The sequence below is a fragment of the Aspergillus aculeatus genome (assembly GCF_001890905.1).
Source record: "Aspergillus aculeatus ATCC 16872 unplaced genomic scaffold ASPACscaffold_4, whole genome shotgun sequence".
Taxonomy (NCBI): Eukaryota; Fungi; Ascomycota; class Eurotiomycetes; order Eurotiales; family Aspergillaceae; genus Aspergillus; species Aspergillus aculeatus.
Genome location: NW_017962979.1, coordinates 1,273,037 through 1,289,131, shown reverse-complemented (window position 1 = coordinate 1,289,131; position 16,095 = coordinate 1,273,037). Strand labels below are relative to the sequence as shown.

At 53.1% G+C, this 16,095-nt stretch overlaps 3 protein-coding genes across 3 annotated transcripts; 1 reads left to right on the top strand and 2 right to left on the bottom strand.

Moving 5' to 3' along the window:
* Positions 1–591: 591 nt before the first annotated feature.
* Positions 592–3,584, top strand: ASPACDRAFT_58610 (anaphase promoting complex subunit 2; the record flags this gene model as incomplete). Its single annotated transcript, XM_020203371.1, has 2 exons — positions 592–1,170; positions 1,245–3,584. The coding sequence occupies 2 exons, from the start codon at positions 592–594 to the stop codon at positions 3,582–3,584; spliced, it is 2,919 nt and encodes a 972-aa protein (XP_020058607.1).
* Positions 3,585–3,846: 262 nt separating this feature from the next.
* On the bottom strand, positions 3,847–5,275 carry ASPACDRAFT_41090 (TauD/TfdA family dioxygenase; the record flags this gene model as incomplete). The annotated part of the gene is made up of 4 exons (XM_020200884.1): positions 3,847–4,210; positions 4,314–4,586; positions 4,665–4,930; positions 5,000–5,275. The coding sequence occupies 4 exons, from the start codon at positions 5,273–5,275 to the stop codon at positions 3,847–3,849; spliced, it is 1,179 nt and encodes a 392-aa protein (XP_020058606.1).
* A 3,910-nt stretch (positions 5,276–9,185) lies between these two features.
* Positions 9,186–10,627, bottom strand: ASPACDRAFT_1854247 (Ty1/Copia family ribonuclease HI; the record flags this gene model as incomplete). Its single annotated transcript, XM_020197379.1, has 3 exons — positions 10,077–10,627; positions 9,529–9,831; positions 9,186–9,419 (listed from the first exon to the last, which is right to left on the bottom strand). Exons 1-3 carry the CDS (start codon positions 10,326–10,328, stop codon positions 9,186–9,188), a joined length of 789 nt encoding a protein of 262 aa, XP_020058605.1. The 5' UTR covers positions 10,329–10,627.
* Positions 10,628–16,095: the final 5,468 nt, after the last annotated feature.

Below are 16,095 nucleotides of genomic sequence, written 5' to 3'. Positions count from 1 at the left end.
CCATACTGCACAGCAAATACGAGGTTGTCCGAGAGTAAGGATCGGCTAGAGGCAGGATTATCCCGTATGACTAGCTAGTGCCTTTCATCCGATGATCTGACGCGGTCACTGCGTTTAATTTCTCGTACTACGGGTTCAATGTTTTCTTTGAAGCTGATGTAACATGAAAGCAAAAGCTCCCTGTGCTACCTCTGCATCACAGGATTGGCTCAAATTGTAATGTTGTAGGACTCAGTCTACTGTGGCAACTTACATCATTTCTTCAACTGAATCATGCACTTCCACTGCACTTAGTTCTGTGCTCTGGCTGTGCCTCAGCTACGTAGCTATATTCTGTCTTGCTTGGAGATTTCCTCATCGGGAAGGTCCTTATCGATAAGTCAGCTGACTCAGCCGCTCATCTCCAAACAATCAACACCGTCAATTCAATTCCAGCAATCTGCACTCCTTCGATCACTACAACATCCACAACAGGGTCCCTACACTACAATGCCGCCTCGATGAAGGCGCGCAGCGACCATAACTCACATCTCGCTCTACTATGATCCCCCTTGACTGATCCCTCACTATCCGGGCTCGAATCAAACCACAATGCCACCAACAACAGCACCACCCACCACCAGCCGGCGCAAACGCGTCTTCTCCTCTGTCCTTCCCCCCGCCTCGCTCGACGACTTCCCCCTGGCCGCAAAGTCTCACACACTCGGTCCTCACCCTCCCCTATTCTCCCGCTCCTCCGACCGCTCGCACCACCACCCCGAACCCGATTCCCAGCGCCCGGAGAACCCTACCTTCCGCACCTCCACCACCTCCCAGCAAACCGAGATCGCAACCTCCGACGATGACGACAACGACGGGCTCTGGCCCGAGCAGGCGACCTGGGACTGCGCCTGGCGCGTCGCGACGAAGTTCCTCGCGGTCCCCGACCAAGGCTTCGCGACACTCCTCCGATGCGAACAGATGGACCAGTCCCACTTCATGCGGCTGTGGAACCGCCACCGCACGGCGGACCAGGAGACCCTGGAAGCGTTCGTGTGCTTACTCGAGCCGTTTCTCGGCCACAGGAGGGTGCGACACAAAAGGGACGCGCTGCAGAAGAGCATCCTGGATTGGTACGGGTTTGAGATCCGAAGGCACTTTTTAAGGAACGTGAGAAGTGGGTTGGTTGAGGTTAGTTTGTCGGGTCGGCGGGAACCAGGGTCAGGGTAGATGTGCTTTTTTTGCTGACTCTTCTACTGCTGCAGACGCTCAAAGGACCGGAGAAGGATGGTCTCTTGCAGAGGATTGTGGTGTGTCTGCAAGTCATTCGGGGGATCTACTTCGAGCCGCTGGCGGAGATCCTGACCGCGTTGTATCGGGGTGAGCAGGAGGGTGTGTATGGGAAACTGTGTCGGTCGTTTCATATGATGGTGGCTTATGCACTGCCGTGGTCGCAGGCGTCTGCGCTGCTGAGTCGCGAAGTCATGAAGGAGGCGCTGGTCATTCTGGGGATCGATGCCCTGCGGGAGAGGGCTGCTGCGGACGGGCTTGACGATGTGGATGACATGGATGTGGATCGGCAGTGCTCCGTGTCCTACCAGGACTGGCGCGATGAGCCCTCGCCCTCCGCCAGGATGCAGATGTTGACGGAACAAGATTCTCAGGTCGGGGCTGCGCGAGAGCGGCTGCTGCGGCTCTTCAATGGGCTGCAGCTCGTGGGAATGGGCGGCGACAAGGCACAGAAGGTTTTCGCGAGCGTCATGGATGCTTTGATGACCGAGTTTGTTCGAACAGCGTATACGGGCCAGTGGGAGGGCCCGTCGCTGGCTTCGCAGCACTTGCGGCAGTGGATTGAGAACGTCTTTGCGCAGCTCGTTGTCCAGGTCCTGTCAATCATTAATGTGCCCGAATCTGGAGAAAAGGAGGTTGACAATCTTGACGTGACGCTGGGCGATGTGGAGAAGTGGCAAGAGATTGGCATTGCCCGCCTAGGAGCGTTACGGACGAGCGAGCTCTTTGATGTGATCGTGGAGTGGCCTGCAAGCAGCGGTGCGATCGAGGATCTCCGGCACTTCACAACCTATCCAGCCGCGCGATATCATCTGACACAGTCCTTCATTGCAGCCTTGAATCTCAGACTGCTGCATCCGGGGGCATCCACTATCGAGATTCTCCAGGTCTACATTTCTATCATCCGCGCCTTTAATCTACTTGACCCCAAGGGCGTTCTCCTCGATCGGATTGCCCGCCCTATCCGTCGATACCTCCGTGATCGAGACGATACCATCAAGGTCATTGTTGGCGGGTTACTGGCCGATCCTGCCGATGCGGATGGCCAGACCGCATCCCTCCACCACCCCGACACGCTGGTCGAACTATCCGCCGAGCTCACCAAGGCGCACCAGAACTCCCTCCGCGCTGACAGCGGCGAACTCGACTGGGATGACATGAACTGGATGCCGGACCCGGTGGATGCCGCGCCGGACTACCGGAAATCCAAGACGTCCGACGTGATCGGCAGTCTGATCAGCCTCTTCGACTCGAAGGAGATGTTCGTCAAAGAGATGCAGAACATGCTCGGCGAGCGCCTCCTCCAGAAGCGTGCCGACTTCGATCAGGAGATGTCTGTGCTGGAACTACTCAAGGTCCGCTTTGGTGACAACGCGCTGCAGGCGTGCGAGGTCATGCTCCGCGATATCTTCGACTCGCGCCGCGTGGACGGCGTCATCCGCAATGACCAAGGCTTAGCGAAGAGCCAGCAGCAACCCGAGAACCCCTCCCTCCACGCCAAGATTCTGTCGCATTTCTTCTGGCCCGACCTCCCCGGGCCGGAGTTCCGCGTTCCAGAGCCCATCGCCTCCCTCCAGCAGCGCTACGCGCAGGGCTTCGGCTCCCTCAAACAATCCCGCAAGCTCACCTGGCTCAACGGCCTCGGCCAAGTCACCGTGGAACTCGACCTGGAGGACCGCGTCTTCGTCGACGACGTCACCACATGGCAAGCCACGGTCATCTATGCCTTCAACTCATCCTCCGCGGGAACCACGACCAGAACCATCACCGACCTCGCCCACCAACTCCAAATGCCCGCCACCCTCGTCCGCTCCGCCTGCCTCTTCTGGGTGAGCAAACGCATCCTCCACGAACACCCGCGCGACACCTTCCGCGTGCTGGAAGTCCTGCCTTCCTCCTCTGGTGAGCATGACGGCGGCCCACCAGCCGCTCAATCCACCGCGACCTCCCCCAAGACCGAAACCGCCCCGACGACGCCGACCATGCACCACCCGCGCCGCCCATCCAACTTGGGCACATCCCCGGCCTTCGAGGACGCGGCCGAGGCGGCAGCGGCAGCGGCAGCGGCCGCCGCCAAGGAATCGGCCGAAGCGGCCGCGATGGAGAAGATGAACCTGTACTGGCAGTTCATCGTGGGGATGTTGACGAACCAGGGCGCCATGCCGCTGCAGCGGATCGTGATGATGCTAAAGATTGCGGTCCCCGGGGGGTTCCCGTTCAGCAACGAGGAGCTCCGGGAGTTTCTGGCGGGGATGGTGGCCAAGGGCAAGTTGGAGATTGTGAGTGGGGGGAATTATAAGATCAAGGCGCAGTAGGTGGGAAGCCATGGCTATGTTCTATCCCTTTGTCTGGAGAACTAGCAGTTGCCCTTTCCCAGCCAGCATCAGCATGAAGAGGAGAAGAGAGGAATGTACGAATTATGACTATAACCTAATACACACACACACACACACACACACACACACACACTATGACTAAGCCCCAGATGACTATTACCTTAGAGAAACAAATGGTATTTCATTCCCAACAAACAGAGAAACCAGGCTAAATCTTACAACACAAGTCCCAAAAACGAATCTACTCAGCATCCAAAGGCGCCACGGGCGGCTGATCATCGACCTGAATGCCCCCGCGCTTCTTCTCATTACTATCCCAGAACGGCAACCGCCACCCGCCCTCACTCTCCGGCGTCGCCAACCACAACCGCATCAGATGCCGCCGCGGCGTGGGCGGCGCGTGGTCCACGTACGCCGTGCGCGCGTGCAGCACGTGCGAATTCGCCAGGAACTGGATATCGCCGACCTCGAGGATCATGTGCAACGCGTGCCGGTTGCAGGTGGCTTCCAGCACCTCGAGGGCCTCGGTTTGGGCCGCGCTGAGCGGGGGGATTAACCCGGTTGACGAGAAGCGTGTCAGCGAGCGGACGTAGTACGGGTCCCACCTTATGACAGTTAGCTTGGCCGTCGACTTGGAGGTACAGGGGTACGGCTTGGAATTGGGCTTGGGGATAGGGTAAGGTAAAGGTAGGGTAGGGCAGGACTCACTTGGTATACACCCGCGGCTCGGCACCACCAGCACCCTCCCGCTCCAAATACACCACACTGGTGCGGATCCACTCCTCCTCGCCCTTGCTGGTCTCCCCCTTCCGGTCGAAGTACCAGATCGGCTCCGTCAGCGTCTTCAGCACGTCCGGCCGCTCCCGGGCCAGCGTGTTGTATACGTGGTGCGAGGAGACGAGGTCGGATTCGCCGCCCTCGCGCGCGCGGTGGATGCAGAGCAGGCCGACGATGTCCGAGTCGTCGGCGTGGAAGAATTGTCTATCCCGTCCCGAGCACATGGTCAGCTCTTTCGTTCTGGGGCGGGGGGAATCCAGATGAAGGGAAAGGCAGGCCTACCTCGCATTCGTACGATAGATGCGCACCGAGTCGATCTGCGTGGGATCTTCGCCGAGGTCCTTGACATGCCCCAGAACGTGACCGCGGCTATTTTGGCTCACAAAATACCCCAGGTACGTGCCTAGGCCCATGTACGCGACGGCGGATTTGTGATTGCCCCAGGCGTGCACGGGGAGGCCTTTGAAGAGGATGAAGCCTTTGCCGTTGAGCAGGTCTTCGCGCAGGGTGTGTAGCCGCGTGGAGAGGGTGGGGAGGGGGAAGTTGGTCTTTCTCGCTTGGTTAGCTTTGGTTCTTGAGAGGTAATGGTCCTGGTGGTGGTGGTAGGCCCTGCTCACCTTGCTAATACCCGTCAACGGAATCTTATTCGCCAGGAAGGCATCCGCCGCCGTCGAGAGCTCCTCGACCTCTTCCGGGGTAAACCGATGGGTCCATTTCTCCGGGTGCTCGCGGTAGTCTTCGGGCTTCCAGACGGTCGGGCCGGTGATTTCCTTGGGGAAGCGGTCGAAGGGGTGGATGTGTTCGTAAAGCGGGGGGTGTTGGCCGGTGGTTTTGAGGCCGTCCGGGAAGATGTCTAGGGGGATAGTGGTCGGGGGTTGTTGGGTTAGAGCCATTGTGAGGGACTGCTAGTGGTCTTGTGTCCGTGGACAGGGACTATAGAGGTCTGTTTGGATTTATATGCTGCAGTGGAGGATCAGAAACGCAGCTTGGATGAGCGAGGGGAAGGGTTATATACTTGCCATGCAACCCCGCTACCCCTCTACCCCTCGGCGCATCGGCGCATCGGTCCAGCCATGGTTCCAGAAATCGTTCCTGCACGCGATGATCATTGACTCTTCCCTGCACTTGCAAAGAGTGGAGAGGATGGCGTGCCTGGATGCACAATGCCTGGATGAGCCAGTTATGCTGCCGTTGGCGGGCGATCACGAAAGCCGTGGTCCGATGGCGCAATCTCCCGTGCTGATGGGGTGTTGTTCCTTTGCGAGGGTCCAACGTTTGAGACCATAGCATTATCGCGTCTCGGGCGAGAAATGCATCGGCCGGACTATCAGCAGGGGTGTATTTGCTGCAATGATGATTCTAGAAGCGTTGTTTGATGGAAAAGGGGATAGATTCAGAATTGCCTATTTAGGAAGGTCATAGTCGTTGGTGAGGGGTCACGTGCATTCTCACAACACTTCCGACCAACCTGACCCATCGAGATGAACTGTATGTAAAGAGCTGAACCGCATATCGATTGTGACAAGTTGTTACCACCTCTATCTAGCACCAGTGTTTCAATTTAGTTGTGACTCGAATATGTGAAATCAATCATCCGCCCATAATTCGAGCCGCCAAAACACCACCTAACAGCCCTTTTAAACCTCTCAGGTACCAAGCACTCGGGGAAAGCCAGGCTTCTGTCTTCTATCTCTTTCAGAGTCGTCTTTATCAGCCTTTCGGCTCATTATCTTTATCCTATTTAGAGTTTTACAGGGTGACTTCTGGCATCGCGGGTAAGAAGAGCAAAAGCAAATTGATATCCCGAAGGCAGGCCTTCAGGATGCGGCATCGCTTTATCCCACCCCATGATGTCTTGAGTTCAGGAAGACAAAGGCGGCGGGTGGTCCGTGGTCGTTGATCGCGAGGAACACATTGATCGTGATAAAGAGGCGCTTCTTCATTGTTAATTTTTGCGATGGATGTCCTCTGGTCTGGCCAGGCAGTAGTGGCCACACATATCGTTTCCACCCGAGACTGCTATATGGCAGCTGTAGGGGTTAGCATATGCTACGGATATGCGTTTCATAGACTTACACAAGGCCTGATACAGAACTGATAAGGACACCTTCATTAGGCGTAGCTATATATATCGTCAGCATATGCAGCGCATGTGTGCTGGCTATGCACATACCGCTGTTATTCTCTGCGGACACGCAAGGCGCACGGAACGCATAGGGTTGTCATCCGGCACTGTGATTAGGGATAGATCCTATATATGCTTAGCATATAAACTGAATAGGCGGAGTATATATTTACTATGAAAATACCTAAACTGCGAACGCGAATTAACCGTATTCAACATCCCCGGGTTATTGATGTCATTCTCCGCCCACAAACGCGCTATGGCGGACATGTTGAGAGCGTATGCACGGTATACGCAAGGTATGTGCAAGGCGTAGGCAGAGTATATAAACTGAAGGTAGATAGAATAATAATCAAATAAAAGGATCTAAAAAGACCTAAGATTAGCATGTGCTGGGTATATATTAAGAGGATGAAGATATCAAAGAAACAGATCATTGCATATGCAAAACACATGGAGGATAACAATAATGGAGAAAATAAAACAACACAAGACTTGCATATGCATCAGAAGAAAAAAGACAGAAAAGCAGGCCTCTTGGGTATAAGGCGCAACATAGGTAGTGAATATTGATTGCATCAACCGATGGTGAAAAAAATGAAATAAACACGTACAATATAGCATTCGCTTATACTTGAGTAACCTATTCACATGGACATGGCCTACCTGCATACTGTTCTTCGGTAGCTCATTGGTTTCGGTGTCTTTTTGTGCAAGCCATTATCAAAGATGTCAAGCCAGTCGATAGATGTTGGGAGAAGAGGCACTTCCTTTCGGGTCGGTTTTGAACCACCGATTGTTGTACAAACAACTGGGAGGATTGTCTGTTCAATCTTGACTATCACACGGAGAAGAATTTTCCCAATGTATTAGCCAAGATAGCCTATATCCGCCTGTCGATGGGCTGCCGTTCGTTAAATTGTCTTCTGGGGTCTGGTGTGCTAGAGTCCAGGTCTGTCCCAAAATAGCCTCAAGTCGGTAAATAGACATGGTCTGTCGAGCTTCGATGTTATCCGATCCTAGATCAAGCACTCGATAGACGTACTTCTCATTGGATTCATTGGACGACGTGCGGGAAGCTCATCGGTGTCCAGTAGCTCACTGTTTACCTCCCCTTCCTCCTCAATGTCTTCCCTATCATTGCATCGCAGGGTTTAAGATAAGAGCACCATTTCATGACCTTTGCAGATCATGCACAGCATAATACAACGCAGAAGTGAAGTCGATATAGTGTGCTTTTCCACAAGACGGATGATCGACGTTTGTTTAGGATCAAAGTTAATTACCTCTGGTTTGATACCGGGGATAGAATCATTGGGGTCGGGCCCGGTCAGGATCGCAGTATCATCGTCGTCCTAGGTGGCGACTTTTCTTTTCTTTCCGGCCATGCCAATTTCGTGACACGGAAGGACGGGTGGGGTCGATGATTTCTGCGGTTTCGACTTGAGTAGAGGCGGGATTCTCGCCTTCGGCGTTGACTGGAGTTTGGTCTTGACTGTTATGAAGTAAGATTTCTGGTGGTGGTCAATCAAGGTTTGAACCGGGGCCCGAGGCAGTTTCAGGGCAAATTTTGGGTAGATTGTGAAACTCGAGTGCTCTATCAATACTCTCTCTTCCTAGTTCGTAGCCTATGGCTTCTTTTTTGATGCATCGCCTGAAAAGTCTCCGCGGTGGGGACAGTGCGTGTTTTCTTTTGTTTTGGCAACGGTGAGGCATAGGGAACGAGGTAATAAGGAATAAGGAAATGACTGAGGAATTGGCCTGAGATGGACAGGGTGAGCTGGTATTGGAAAACAGGAGAATGGGGAAAGTTGGCAAGCGCGGGCATTTTCATTCACACCACAGGCGGCCTGAAGATTGATGCTCCGATGCGGGCTGGTCCTTTGCCTCAGTCATAGCATTTTTACGTGTGCATGCCGACTTTTTGAACGAGACAGGGAAAAGCAACAGAAGAAGTGGGAAGAGCGATTCATCAAGCTAGAATAATCGAACTATCAGCCACCGCAGCCGGGAAACTACGACAAAGGCCATAAAGAGAAGACATACCAATGGCCTGATGAATGAGACCGTTGTGCTTCTAACCATGAGGCACTCCAGAAGTCGCCGGAGGCTTCCTCACACGATTCCCCATATGTGTTGATTATTGCCTGAATATCGATATTATTCAGATGTCAATTCTCACCCGGCTAAGCAGCAGCTTCAAATCCCCAACACACAACCACAGCTTGGAGTGTATCCTTGCAAGTGTCGGATGCAATACAATCCAACCCCACATGAGGCTGGTTGGTATACGATAGCTGTAGCAGGAATAAGGTACCGACAGTATTTCATGAGGAGATAACGACCATGTCTCCAATGTCCGGGTGAAGCATCGACTGCGCAAGGATCGGCTGGCTAACGAGAACAAGCGCAAAACGGGGGACAGGCGATAGTCATGGGCGTGCGCCGATAAGCTCCATACTCACTCTTGATGTAACTGCATCTAGAAAATCGCAGCCGATGCAGTCGCTACTAGAGTATAACTAGGTAGTAGTAACCGAGCGACAGAGTCATTCCAGATGAGTCAACCAATCGCCAAATACGGAGCGCATTTGCTGGAAGTGGGTCTGGCCCTCCTGGAAACCACTGGTTACAGCCCTGAGCAGATGTATCTACCCCCATACTATTGAAGATCGCAATCAAGTCCGCAAAGCAGATTTTTTGAGGAAAATAGGATATACCGTATCTGTCCCGTAGAGGTCTGCTCTGGATCTGTCCTGTAGCTCCTCTTTGGTGATGTCCCCCAACTCGAAGAGGATACTCGCTCGCCGAAGCTGCAAGATGTCCTCTGCAGCTGTGCGGTGGAATGCCGGGCGGGAGGGGGACAGGCGAATCACTGAAGATTCAGATATATCTTCGGGAAGAGAGGCTGCCTTGGCAAAAAATTAGAGTTTGTCTTGCCGTCTGAAAGATAGCTCTCTTGTCTGGTGTCGAAATAGCATCGAGGGCGACTGCGTTGTTGAAATCCGTGTGTATAAGAACCTTGTCACCGACGGGCAGTCCCAGTTCCATTGCGGACTCGCGCAGGAAGACGGCTTCGCGATTGGCTTCACCACAGGCGATATACCCCGAGAGCGTGGCCGAGGATGCCATGATCGCCTGTTTCCGTGTGGCCCATGACACTGGCGATCCCGCGTACGTGATAACGTACGCTTCCATGGATTTCCTGTCGTCATCATCGGCGTATGAGGCGTCGACGTAGACCTCGAATTGCTTGCTGCAGCCACTGCCGTATACGACATCAAACGTAGATCCTTTGAGATAGCGTAAAACGTGTTTCGCTGCCTGCGCGTCAATTGCACACTAGCCCTGCTTCCGCAGGATGACCTTAAAAAAGGGCAAGGTGAAGGGAAGGCTCTCCAGCATTCTTAGTAGTTGCACTATGAAGTCTACCACTGGCTGCTGAGACTTCTAGCCAAAGGATAACACTGGCATTGAGGTTTGTCTGCACTGTTAGTAGGGCCTATTGGTTGTGGTATTGATGTTCTTTGTCCGCCAGATGATTCTGGCAAGCCGCTCAATCAACTCACGTCGCGGTCCGCCGAAATGCTCACCAGCTGGATCCACATTTGAATTGATTCATTCTGGCTGCTATCTGTGTAGCCCTTCTCCGCAAACAGGGTTGTCGAGGATAGATACTCCTCGTGGACACGGAAACGGAGAAGCCATACAGCAGCCTCAGTCGGACCGATATACTGGCTCTCTAGATACTGTTCGATCTCGTCTCCCGCTCTGAAGTAGAGTTTAGTACGGTCCGGGTCCTTATACACGTACTTGGTCATGTCCTTGAAGACTTGTACGCCCCAGACTTGTGTTGAGCATCTGAGTATCGGCTCGCTAGCTGCTCCGTGATCATGGCATTTTGTGCGTTGTATGGAGAGAGGAGTAGCACGTCTCCTCTCTGGCAAAGAGTTATTGCGAAGTTAACGGCAAGACGAGCCTCAGTGGTATCGAAGCATGATGAAGTAGGCTGCCGCCGTCGTGCGACCGGCAAACCTGGCCGCAGGAGGCAGCTCGACGAAGAGGGTGGCATCCCCACTCCTCGTCGTTGGCCCGATCGCAGGGCGCCGGCTAATCCCAGTCAGCCCAGGGTGTGCCCGCTGGCGGCGGGGGAGGTCCGGAGATTATGGGCCCGGGGACCGCGGGGGCTGCCATGATGTTGACTATAGTCAACTGTTGTACGCAACCCCCCCGGACGTAGGTGGCCGTGCGGGGGAGGACGTTCGCGGCTGCGACTGGGGCGCAGGCAGGTTCGGGCCTTCCCATCGACACCAAGAAAATCGATATTGTTTGTAATCTTCTCACGATGCTTTCCCAGCTCGACAGAGACTGGAGAAACGGCAAATTTCCTTCTCATCTGCGCTCGAGACCGTAGCTCTCTACGGCTCCTTCGTAGAAAACCTTCCACGTGGCCCGAGAAGAGGTGACTCATGTGTCAGTGGCTGTGCAGTTGATACCTCCGCCGAGGAGGTATGCCTCAGCTCTAGTCACGAGGATACATACCCTCATGGAGCTGTTCATCCAGCCCTCGCTCATATGAGGTAGACCATCTACCTTCCGCTTGGACAGGAGATCCTTCCCTGTCCATCAGGTCAATTTGACGAACGGAGCGACGTTGTTACTCTCGATGGAGCGAGCACTGGCGGCCGAAAGAGTTCCAATGGCAATTCGCACACGCCCCACCGATGAGTTCGGGCAAGATAGCACAGCCGACGAACGTTCCAGTCCGCTAGGCCGTGACTGCAAGATGTCTAGTCGCGGCCAGTTCGCGGGAATCATACTTTTAAGGGGGCCATGTTCGTAGCAGGTGAGGTGGAAATTGTGTAAGCGACGGATGAGCCGAAGCAGGATGCTATAGCTGCCAGAATCCTCCACTTGTCCCAGAGATCAAATTCATCCCACGGCCACGCCAGCTGGAACATCTCGTCGAGCATAGCGCCAGGTCGCCATATTGAGGGACCTGATTGGAGATCGCGCTGGATGTCCGCTGCACGGGCCCTATATGTGACGAGGACTAGAGCCCTTGCTGGTCAGCGGTCGAAAGCTGTGCGACATACCTCTATGGAGGGAGTTTCCTCGCTTACCAGTGTATCTGAAAGCCGCCAGCAAAGCCGCCAGTCTAACAGCAAGTTCACCTCCTATAATCTGTCAGCAAATCGAGGACTCAGGGGTGGGCTATTCGGAACGTGTTCTTGAATTCTTGGTGGTTGGATTGGTTGAACTATCTGAGTTCTAATCACGTGGGCAGGATTACTCAGGAAGGCCAACATAATCGATGAGCAGTATCCTGAGAATACCATGACATGTCACAGTTGGTGCTCGACACGACATACGTTCGGGTCATTGATGTCCGAAACTCCAGACTGCTTCTTTGACTGTAGTTGTGCGTGGTGGTCTATAACGGTTTCAGTCCGAGTATCGACGCTAGTTAGGGAGTGTAATGACTAAACAACGGGGACATAGATACAGCTGCTGCTGTGGCGACAGCATTGAAGAATGGACGAGGTCATCACATTCACCCTTCTCTTGGAGCGAAGGAAGCCTGTCGTACTGAGATTGTTGCATAGAGAAATTTTGACGCAGTCAGCCTCCGATCCTTGGGATGCATCGAGTGTCAGGGCCTTAGGCTTCTGCTTACATGTACCTCCGTATCTGTAGGAGCTTCCCGTCTGTTCGTCGCCGTTCTGTGCTGTTCGATCATGGGTGCAGCGAATTGATTCTTCCACCGTCGGGGGGGAGGGGGGACGGAGCTCTAGACCCTCATCCAGCATAACCCATTCGCCAGTTTCGGACTTCCACGGGCGAGTCAGCATGACTGTGGTGCTGGTCACCGGGGAGCAGGGCGCTGGGCTGCACATAAACACAAAGCCGATCCTGTCCTAGCTTTAATCATCAGAGTCAAAATTGATCTCGAACCTGTCCCCGACCTGGGATTGATACTCGGTATCCGCAAACTCCAAAAATCCCAAGTAGCGACGGTCGCCGGCGCCGGGAATCTTCATCATGCGGAGGCGGCTCAGGCCAGCCTCTATTACATTAGCGCTCTGCTCAAGATATTCCTCAGCATAAGGGGAGGCGTAGCCCAGAAGAGTAGCATAGTCATCGGAAGACTCGAAGGAGACACGGACACCCGAGTCCACCTGGGACCTAGACTCCCGTGGACACAACTGTCCGACCTGCACAACCACCCTTCCCGCCGGTGTTGGGATACCACAGAAAGTGAGGAAACTGCGCGACGTTGTCACGGTACATCAGAAGCAACTTACCAACCTCATCCGAGACATGGAAGCCACGCAAGTAAAGCTGAAGATAATCGGCCGTTAGGAGGCAATGCTTAAGACATTAAACCTCGCCATCTTGGGCCCCGTGGTGCACTTTGGTAAAGAGACTGGCGGCATGTGGCCTCACGTCGGGCTTGCAGGTGACTCTCAGCGACCAGATAACCCGCTGCTTCATGTGGTCTCGAAGGTTCCCGTCGTAATAGATTTCATAATCTCCAGTCCCTTATAGCAAACTGAAAATTGATAGGCACCATTGCTTAGGTCTTATTCGGAACAGTTATTGCATGAGGCTAGCAGTCCGGTTGTTCCCTGAAAATCTATGGTCAATAGTACGTTTGGAATGGACCTGGCAGTAGAAAATGATTGACTCAACATGAGTCTGCCAGCTGTGAGATTTGCTTGATGACCATTGGCACACCGGTACTGTCGACTGGGGGTTCGGCTTGGCGTTTGAGAGGCTCAATAACCCGCCGAGATCCTTCGTGGCCCAGAACGAGCTTCAGGAAGTTGTAAACAGTACCATAGATGAGGCCTTCTATTACCGCTGGGCAACCGACAATGTTCCGCATGAACTGATGGGCCCCGCGGCTAGGAGCTCTCTGCATCGGGCTCGCAGCTCTGACTTATCCATTCCATCTGCAAGTGGTCATTCTCATTTTCTGGATCGTTCTCGGGAGTACCGTCTTCATACACAGGCCTGTCACGCTTCCTGAACGACGCATAACCAAAGACTGCCTCCTCAATTTCGAGCGACTGCTTAATCTTGGCCATAGCTGTTTCGGCTGCCTTTCTTCTCCAATGCTTCAGCCAGTCCGCGTTGATGTCTCCGTTGGCAAGTCCCAGATTGTTGAGCTCTAGAAACACAGCCGGGTTGGTCCACTTAACTTCCAACAAGGGCATCGGATATGGCGCCGAGTCCAGTAAGTTGAAGAGTAGCGGGAAAAGTGCATGGCACTATAGAGTAGCGATTGGCCAGCCCGGACAGCAGAGAAAGAACGGTCATTAGTGTGACGGACGACCCATTCAGCCCAGGCGTCTGCTATGTGCCGGGTCAGTTCTTTTTGGGGTGTCCTAGCTGTAGATATGGGAGTCAAGCCTAGCAGAAACAGTGGCGCTCGATCATTCGTCTCTAGAAGCAGTAGCTAAGTTTGAAACCCCTCGCTGCGAGCACAGGGCTTGAGTTTTGAAGGGAGTCCTCAGTGTCCACGCCTCCTAGTGGGTGTCGATGACTGCGATTGAGACTGAGAAACTGAACCAGGCGTCAGATGTCGAACAGTCACCTCGAAAAGACGAGCTTCTTCGAATAGCTTATATGGATCCCAGGCCGAGGATTTAGGATAAGAAAATCGTAGAACAAGTTCTCCGTCTCCGTCTCCTCGAGGCATGCATTTTTTTTCACATTCACCTGCTTATGCCTATTCTCCTCTGGGCCTTCATTGACATCGTAGTTAGCATCAACACGTAGAGTGATGTGACTCTCGTTGCCGTTTTTCATGTTGCGGTTTAGCTGGCATATGTAGTTGAAAAATGTTTGCTGATGCAGCATCAAAGCTCTTGTAATTCAAGTCCAATCCACAGACAGCGCAGCCTTGAGCCTTGAATTTAATGATCCAGTACATCAGGTCATCAGGACCGCTTGATCCTTGCTCTTCCAATCCCTTGGATCTGTGACTATGCTGAAAATAGGCACTGATGGGGTCTTTGATTGATTCAGAGCGTACCGGCAAATAACAGCTTTCCGCGATCAGTACTAGGCTTCCTAAGATCAGAATGAGGTACCTACCATTTAGTCACGCCCAGTCAGAGCTCGGTAGTAGCTGCTTTTCATTGTCAAAGCTTGGATCCGTGACTTGTTACCCAAAGATGGGTGGATGCGCCGAATTGAGTTGATCTGGACGAAATGATGACATCTGACTTCTTATCGCGGAGGGGTTCCGCCCGGGGCTTGAGCTGTAGTGTGTTGAAGTCCTCGCTCTCGCCCTGGCTCTTAATCCATCCCTTGTAATCACTTGGCGTGGAGTTGATCTATTTGTCGACCGATTTGCTGCTAGCGCCATCGTCAAATCCCAACAGGAACAACGTTCCTATCCTTGAATAACATGCTGTGTCCGCAATCTGGCATTGAGAAATAGATTAATCAGGCATCTTGAAGAGTCGGATTGATAACGGGAGGATAACAGGAGGGATGCAGAAATAAAATGATATTCAAGAACGCCAAAGGGGCAGTGTTGACAGAGTCTCGCACGGTCGAGGAGTCAATAAACTGGTGGTTGAACTTGTCTTTCAAGGTTCTCATGCGGCTAATCGAAACATTGAAGCTTTTGGTAGGGCGAGAGGAGATTTGGTCTCGCACCAAGAGCTGTTGCAAAGGACTCCACTCTGCGTGGGCATCGCACAAGCTCCTTGGGATAAGATCGTTCTTCATCCTGCAAGATCTACTGGGAGCCTCTGACAAACAGACTGCTCAGGGGGTCTGCCATGAGCGTTTGATCTGCAACGAACCCAGTGGTGACACATCGCCCGTCACAGGCGAAGTAGCCGGGTTGAAGTAGCCGGGTTGAGGGACTTCTGCCCAGTGATCCAACACCAGAGACCATTAGGGAATAGCCCGATATGCTCGTACAAGGCTGCACAGCGTGCACTCAGTATAGGCTGGATGGCTGTCTGCTTGAGGAACGGACCCATGTTGCCGAGCCACGTTCCATGTTTTGAACAGTATACCGAGTGGATGATAGAAGATGAGGATGGTAGGCAGTATATACGAGAATCAGGATGATGGCTTGAGAGAAGGGTGATGGAAGATGAGGAAGGAAAAGGATGAGAGATGAAAAAAATGGACTGATGGAAGGAGATGGGGTGGTGGATGGAAAGAGGAGGATGAAGAAGAGGGAGAGGAAGGAGATTTAAATAGTGGAGGAAGAAGCCAGACCACCTTCGGGGAATTCACAGCTAGTCGTAGAGTTAATGATTTCCAACAATAGGACAATTTACATTCGATGAAAGTGAGACAATAGCTTAGCTTTGCAGGTTGCACGCGGTGTGTGAACGAAAGTAGTACTCATTGGGTGGGGAGAAAATGAATGAATCCTGCAGAAACGCCGCAGGCGATGCGTGAGCGGAAGCTCTGATTCGAAAAATCAAACGTCTCCTTATGGGTGAATCCAAGCGGAGCATTGAATGAGTCCAGCACTTGGGTGAGTTTCTGTCACTGCTGAAAAATAGGGCCATAAGCAAGGTCAGGAATACAAAGGTATCACAGCAAACAGGA